Genomic DNA, 6,868 nt, shown 5'->3' with positions numbered 1-6,868 from the left:
ATATGGATTTGATGTGTCGACTGTTCAGTGGATAAGGAATTGGCTGGACGGTCTCATCCAGAGAGTGGTACTTGATGGCTTGAAGTCCAGATGGTGAGCAGTATAAAGTGGTGACCCTCAGGGGTCTGTACTGTTTAATATATTTATCAGTGCTATAGACAGTGGGATCAAGAGCACCATCAGCATGTTTGCAGATGACGCCAAGTTGAGTGGTGCTGTCAGAGGGACGGGAGGTCATCCAGAGGGACCTGGACAAGCTGTAGAGGTGGGCCCAGGTGAACCTCATGAGGCTCAACAAGAGCAAGTGCAGGGTTCTGCACCTAGGCCAGAACAATCCTCACTATCAATACAGGTCGTGGGAGGAGGTGATAGAAAGCAGCCCTGCAGAAAAGGACTTGGGGTTCCTGATGGATGAGAAGCTGGACATGAGCAGACAGTGTGCACTTGCAGCCTAGAAGGCCAGTGTCAGCCTGGGCTGCATCAAAAGCAGTGTGGCCAGAAGACTGGGAGGTGATTCTGTCACTCTGCTCTGGCGAGACCTCACCTGGAGTACTGCATCCAGATCTGGAGCCTTCAACACAGGAAGGACATGGAACTCATGGAGCGGGTCCAAAGGAGGGCCACAAAAATGATCAAGGGGTTGGAACACCTTTGCTACAAAGACAGGCTGAGGGATCTGGGGTTGTTCAGCCTAGAGAAAAGAAGGCTCTGGGGAGACCTTCCAGTACATGAAGGGGGCCTACAAGAAGGATGGAGAGAGACTGTTTACAAAGGCCTGCAGTGATAGAATGAGGGACAATGGCTGCAAACTAGAGAAAAGCAGATTTAACTTGGATGTTAGGAACAAGTTCTTCACCACAAGGGTAGTGGAACACTGGAACAGGTCGCCCAGGGAGGTGGTTGCAGCCCCATCCCTGGAGATATTCAAGGTGAGGCTTGACAGAGCTCTGGGCAACCTGATCTAGTTGAGTGTGTGTTTGGAATAGTAATATTAAATGTAGTGATCCTATAGAATTGCTTGATTATACACTGAAGCATAAACCGTGGGCTTGAAAGCAGGACACTGAGCTGGGTGAAAGTGTAGGGTCAAAGTAATCTTAAAGGAATGTGGTGTGTGTAAAACAAGAGGCCTCAAGTCTTACCTTATTGTTTTATGGTTTTATGGCTTCACAGCTTGGTACAGCTTGGTGCCTGTCTCTTTTACCTAGACACTATATCTGTCTCCTTAGGATTAATGTGATATGCTCTGCTGAAGGACTAGATAGGTATGTGCTTTGTTAGGAAAAGTTATTATGTGTCTTGTTAGGAGATAAGAAATACGCAATTAATGTATCCTAGCAATTAGTGTGTAATCCTAATGTAATCCTTAACGCAAATATATGTAACCAATTAGAGTCTAATATGATTTGTAACCTTCTTATGTAGCCTTCTGATGAAAAGTATATAAACCCATGCTTGGGATACAATAAATGGAATTTGCTTGCATCAAGCGTCTCCCCATCTCTTCTGATTCCTGTGGCATCATAGCCTGTGGCAAATGGTGATCCCGACGTGATGGGGAAAGAGATCACTGGGTAGGTGACCAGCCACGGGATCCCTCGGAACTTAAGCTGCTGAAAGGAAGCAGAATTGGGCCCTAATTGATCGCCTCTTCGCTGGATGAGGTGGTGAGCTGAGGGAAACTTGGAGTTGAGAATTATGGGGAACCAAGCTTCCTCTGTTGAAAAAGACGCTTATGAACTAATGAGAGAATTACTTAAGAAGCATGGTAAAGCTCTCTCTGATCATGACTTGAAACTGGTCATGAAATGGGTACATGCCAATATCCCATCAATTTCTGCCTTTAATATCTTCACCTCTGAAATTTGGGATAGAGCAGGAATGAAATTATGGGATGCAGCCACAAAAGATGATGCTGAAGCACAAAAGCTTCTCTCTGGGTGGAGAATTCTCTCTCAAACATTGAAAATTAAAGAAGGGGCAGAAAGAGGGGAAACAAAAAGATCAAAATGCACAGACGAGTCAGCCGTGATGCTCACAGTCCCCCCCCGCTGCCTCTGCAATCCAAGCAGGAGCCACAGAGCTCCCAGCAACAGTGCCTGCAGTCACAAACCTTTAAGTTGTGCCCTAAGCCAAAACCGAGGTTAAAGGCTGTTGTTGCTGCTGTGGGAAGATACCCCCCTGAGGAGGGTCCCTTTGATTCTGAAACAGAGCCAGAACTCTATCCCTTTGATCCACATAAAGCATGGGCAAACATTAAGAGGCAAGCTCTTAAGGAGGGAGACATGGAAATGGCTAACCTGATAGTTGCTCCTGTGTTGTATGCTGGAAGGGGAGGAAATCCACAAAGGGAACCCTTATCATTTCCAGTTGTCAAAGAGCTTCGTCGCACAGCGACTGAACGTGGCATATCTTCTCCCTACTTTGCAAGTCTTCTAACATCAGTTTGCAATGCGCATGTTATGACTCCCTATGATCTCAGATCTTTGGCTCAGCTCCTCCTGACGCCTGCTCAATTTACAAAGTGGGAATCACAGTGTAGGCAAGGGCTCCAGGGCTTACTGCGCACTTTTGCAGCTCATGATAATGCAGCGATGCAAGCTCTAACGTTAGACCACCTTATGGGAACGGGTCAACATACCGATCCTGTTGCGCAGGCAAGGGACAGCCCCCAAGAAGCTTTAGAGGCAATTCGAGAAGAGGCTAAGAAGGCCTTCCTTAAAATGCCAGATGGCCAAGCGCCGCAGAAAGCATTCACAAATATAACCCAGGAGCCTCGAGCATCTTACATGCATTTTATTGACAGACTACAGCAAGCATTGCAAAGGCAGGTTGACAATGCACAGGCAAGAGATATCCTGCTTTTAAAGCTAGCTGTTGAAAATGCCAACTCAGACTGTAAGAAACTGCTTAAATCCCTGTCGAATCAGAATCCTTCCTTAGTGGAAATGATTGAAGCTTGTAACAGAATTGGGACTATGGACTATAAATATGAAACGATGGCAGCTGCTTTTCACAGAATCACAGAAGTAATCAGGTTGGAAAAGACCTTCAAGGTCATCGAGTCCAACCTATCAACCAACACCACCTAATTAACTAAATCATGGCACCAAATGCCTCCTCTTAAACACTTCCAGGGACAGTGACTCTACCACCTCCCCAAGCAGCCCATTCCAATGGCAAATCATTCTTTCTGTGAAGAATTTCTTCCTAATATCCAGCCTAAACCTGCCCTGATGCAACTTGAGACTGCATCCCCTCATTTTGTCACTGGTTGCTGCTCTGAATCCTCCCTTGACTGCACGGTGCTTTGGATGTGGTAAACTGGGTTACTTTAGAAAGAATTGCTTTACAACAAGAGGAGGAAACAACAGAAAGACCTCTCCAGTTTGTCTTAAGTGTGGTAGAGGAAATCACTACGCTAATCAATGTCGTTCTAAGTATGATCTACAGGGTCGACTGTTCTCAGGAAACTGTCAGTGCAGCGCGGGAGTTCAGCACTGCGCTCAAACACAAATTCCATGCCCAACAAATCAGCAAAAGGCAGCACCGTCAGCATCAGTGCCAGCGACCTCCGCCCTGCAACCAAAGGCAGCCCAGAACTGGGCCTGGAGATCTCGCACACAGTGTGGTGGAGGGTTGCACAGGCCCTGATGACCGTGTTTACAGATCTATTCATGCTCAGACATGTTGTCCCCTCAAAAGGTGTTGCCCTGCCTAAACTTGGGCAAAACAAGTTAAGAGGGACAAAGGGGGACAACAGAACTGGTGCCTTCAAGTCTGGGTTGCCTACTTGAAGGTTGAAGTAAACACATCGTGTAAGCTCATGCGCCTAGGGTGGGGAACCCACCTGAGCCCTCTCCATATTTGGGGATACCGAACCCCTGGACTTCACCTTATTTGGTATGTTTTGGCCTGTTGCCAAGCCCCTATTGGACAGAATTGTGGCCCAAGGACCATCAATCGCGGGATCAAAACTCATAAAAAGGGACAATTCAGTGTCCCTGCTATCTCACACCTCACTCCTCTATCCTGCCACCCTCATCCACCTGCTGCTCCTAGCCGCTTCCAGCCGCTTTTGGGGACCACTGCCGCTGCATGACTCCAGCCCACGGCACCAGCCCAGGGAACTGACCAAGGCGCTCCCGGCCAGGCGCCACTCCAGCCCACCGTTCCCAGCTTGACTGTGCCTGTGGGAGCTCCAGACAGCGTTGCGGAAGAATTTCTCACCAGTCGAGAACATAAAGTCATAAACATGGGTAATTTGAACTGAGAACATCCTTGGTTCCCAGCGGGGCCAGGAAATCGAGATGTAAACAACTGAGCACCCCACACACAGCTGCAGTGGGCAGAGACTAGATAACCAAAGGGGCTGGAGTGGGTGGTCTGGAAGGCTGACCCTTAGAATGTTGTGATAAGTTAACCTATGTGCACATTACATGTAACCTTTCAATTATCACCTGTAACCAATCTTAAGCTGAGCACGCCTCTTGCTAGAACGCATATAAGTCGCTGTATCACAGAAATAAAGTGGATTTGACCATCTAACCATATTGGTGAACAAAGAGTCATCTTCCCATAGCACTCCACCGAACGTGTTCTCCAACATCTGGCGCTCGAACAGAGGAGTCAGGACACAAGCCGGCCACTGGTGAGACTGCGTTGGGGGCCGGAGGGTTGGCCCGGAGAAGAGGGGGATGATTATCTTGTAGGACGTTCTCCGTATCGGAGGAAGTAAGCGTCATTCGGTGCTGCTGGGCCGGGTAGCGCTGCCCGGACGTGGCAGTAGTCTGGACGTTCATTTCCGGAGTGAACAGCCCGTGTGTAAGATAGGCCGTCACGGAAGCTGAGGCGGCATTAGGTTTTCTGGCGTGTATTCTTTCTAAGAGAGGGCTTCCATCAGATCTAAAGAAGCTCCGTGAGCTGTTGGCCTGGGCGCAGTTGCGGGGCCTTGTGAGTGAGCCTCCCATGGTTTTTAAGCCAGACGCGTGGCAGGAGGTCGGAGACACGTTGTGGGATGCAGTTATTAACGATGGAAAGGATTCTAAGGCGGCCCGCCAGCTAGGTTCCACCTGGCGCAATGTGCTCCACGCGTTGCTGGAGATGAAGGCCGAGAGGAACGCGGTGATGGCAGTCTCTCAGCTTCTGGCCGCGCTGGTTGTGGCAGACAGTTCTGACGCGTGCGCAACGCCAGTTTCCTCCTCTGCCCCCGCCCCGAATGCCCCGTCGCTGCCGGTGGTCGAGAAGGAGAGCTCCGTAGCCCGGTTTTTCGGCCTTAGCAGGGCGGCTCCGGTTAAGGGCATGACTGGGAAGATTGCCAGCTCTGTGGCAGAGTTGAAAAAGAGTGTTCAGGACAGTTCGGGCAGTCAGCCATGTCCCCCGCCCCATGAACCGCCTCTGCCCCCGCCCCCCCGCCCCGCTCCAGCCGCTCCCGATACACCGGACGTGCCCGATAAACCGGCCGTTGGCACCTCCGAGCCTGATGGTGGCGCTGCGGCCGCAGGGGCGTGCTCCCGCGGTTCGGCGTGTGTCAGCGGCCATCAGTCCCCCACGGCTTCTGCTGACGACACTGAGCGGACGCTGGATCAGGTAGTTAAGTTCTTAGAAAAATGGACTCCAGACCGCACTAGGCAACTTGCAGGGCCGATACGCCCGGTGACTCTACCCGCCCCGGCGCCCTCTGCCCCATCATCTGGCCGCTCGTTGGCTGAGCGCCTCTGAGATGCCAGAGCCAGACGAGGAGACCCGAAAGATGGCATCTCAGCATAATATGAAGTGGTCCGGTGTCATTAAGAATGCTATTCTTGAGGGGGAGTGGCACCCGGCACAGTCCACCGCCTTTCCCGTAATAACTGGGGCGGATGGTAACGCGCGCTGGGATGCCTGGGAGTGGAAGCCCCTGGAGCGGGTGCAGAAGGCTGTTAAGGAATATGGGGTGCGATCGGAACCCGCTAGGCAGATGCTGGATTGGTTGTTTTCCGCTGACCGTTGCATGCCTGCGGACTGCCGCAATCTAGCCAGTCTTATCCTGACACCTTCCCAGTTTCTCCTGTGGGAGAGAGAGTGGTCCCGGCAGGCGACCAGGGAGGCCACTCGACATCAGAGGGCCGGTGATCGAGGCAGTGGGCAGAGACTAGATAACCAAGGGGGCTGGAGTGGGTGGTCTGGGAGGCTGACCCTTAGAATGTTGTGATAAGTTAACCTATGTGCACATTACATGTAACCTTTCAATTATCACCTGTAACCAATCTTAAGCTGAGCACGCCTCTTGCTAGAATGCATATAAGTCGCTGTATCACGGAAATAAAGTGGATTTGACCATCTAACCATATTGGTGAACAAAGAGTCATCTTCCCATAGCGCTCCACCGAACGTGTTCTCCAACACAGCGTGCCCCAATAACCCCTTGTCCTGGAAGTCCTGTGTACCCCTAAATTCCTCCATGGCTTGAATGGGAGGGGGAAAGCCGCTTGGTTCCCCCCCCCTCGCCTGCCCTGCAGGCGTGAAGGGGGTGAGCAAAGGGGTCCTGCCCGCATGAGGAGTGCCCCGTGCAGTGCCTGCGCTGGGATTGAGCCAGGATTGGCTGTGCGCTTTCGCGCCTAAGGTATGGTAACTCTGCCCTTTGTCTAGCGAAGGTATAAATATTGGGGTCTTCCCGCCTTTGGGGGTTCCCGCCTTGGATTTCGTCCATGCCTGGACATTCGTGTCTGCCTGAGACTCCCCCCCCATCGCTCGCCTAAGGTGAATACAGAAAGCTTCCAAAGGATTGCTTCCCCATTGACACCTTTGTAAGAGCTGAATACCTCTTAACGACTCTCCGACAGCTTCTGCAGGAGAACGAGAGAGACAAACCTCACCAGGAAGCCAG

At 51.1% G+C, this 6,868-nt stretch overlaps 1 protein-coding gene across 1 annotated transcript; it reads left to right on the top strand.

Annotated features, from left to right (window-relative positions):
• Positions 1–4,968: 4,968 nt before the first annotated feature.
• LOC135192881 (uncharacterized) lies at positions 4,969–5,721 on the top strand. The gene has a single exon (XM_064176258.1). It carries the CDS (start codon positions 4,969–4,971, stop codon positions 5,719–5,721), a length of 753 nt encoding a protein of 250 aa, XP_064032328.1.
• Positions 5,722–6,868: the final 1,147 nt, after the last annotated feature.

Source organism: Pogoniulus pusillus, chromosome W (genome assembly GCF_015220805.1).
Source record: "Pogoniulus pusillus isolate bPogPus1 chromosome W, bPogPus1.pri, whole genome shotgun sequence".
NCBI classification, from domain to species: domain Eukaryota; kingdom Metazoa; phylum Chordata; class Aves; order Piciformes; family Lybiidae; genus Pogoniulus; species Pogoniulus pusillus.
The sequence above is the reverse complement of the archived record's forward strand: the minus strand, read 5'-3'. Positions and strand labels throughout refer to the sequence as shown.

Coding starts and splice junctions, on each gene's coding strand:
- LOC135192881 (XM_064176258.1), top strand. CDS start 4,969: ATGGTTTTTAAGCCAGACGCGTGGCAGGAGGTCGGAGACACGTTGTGG.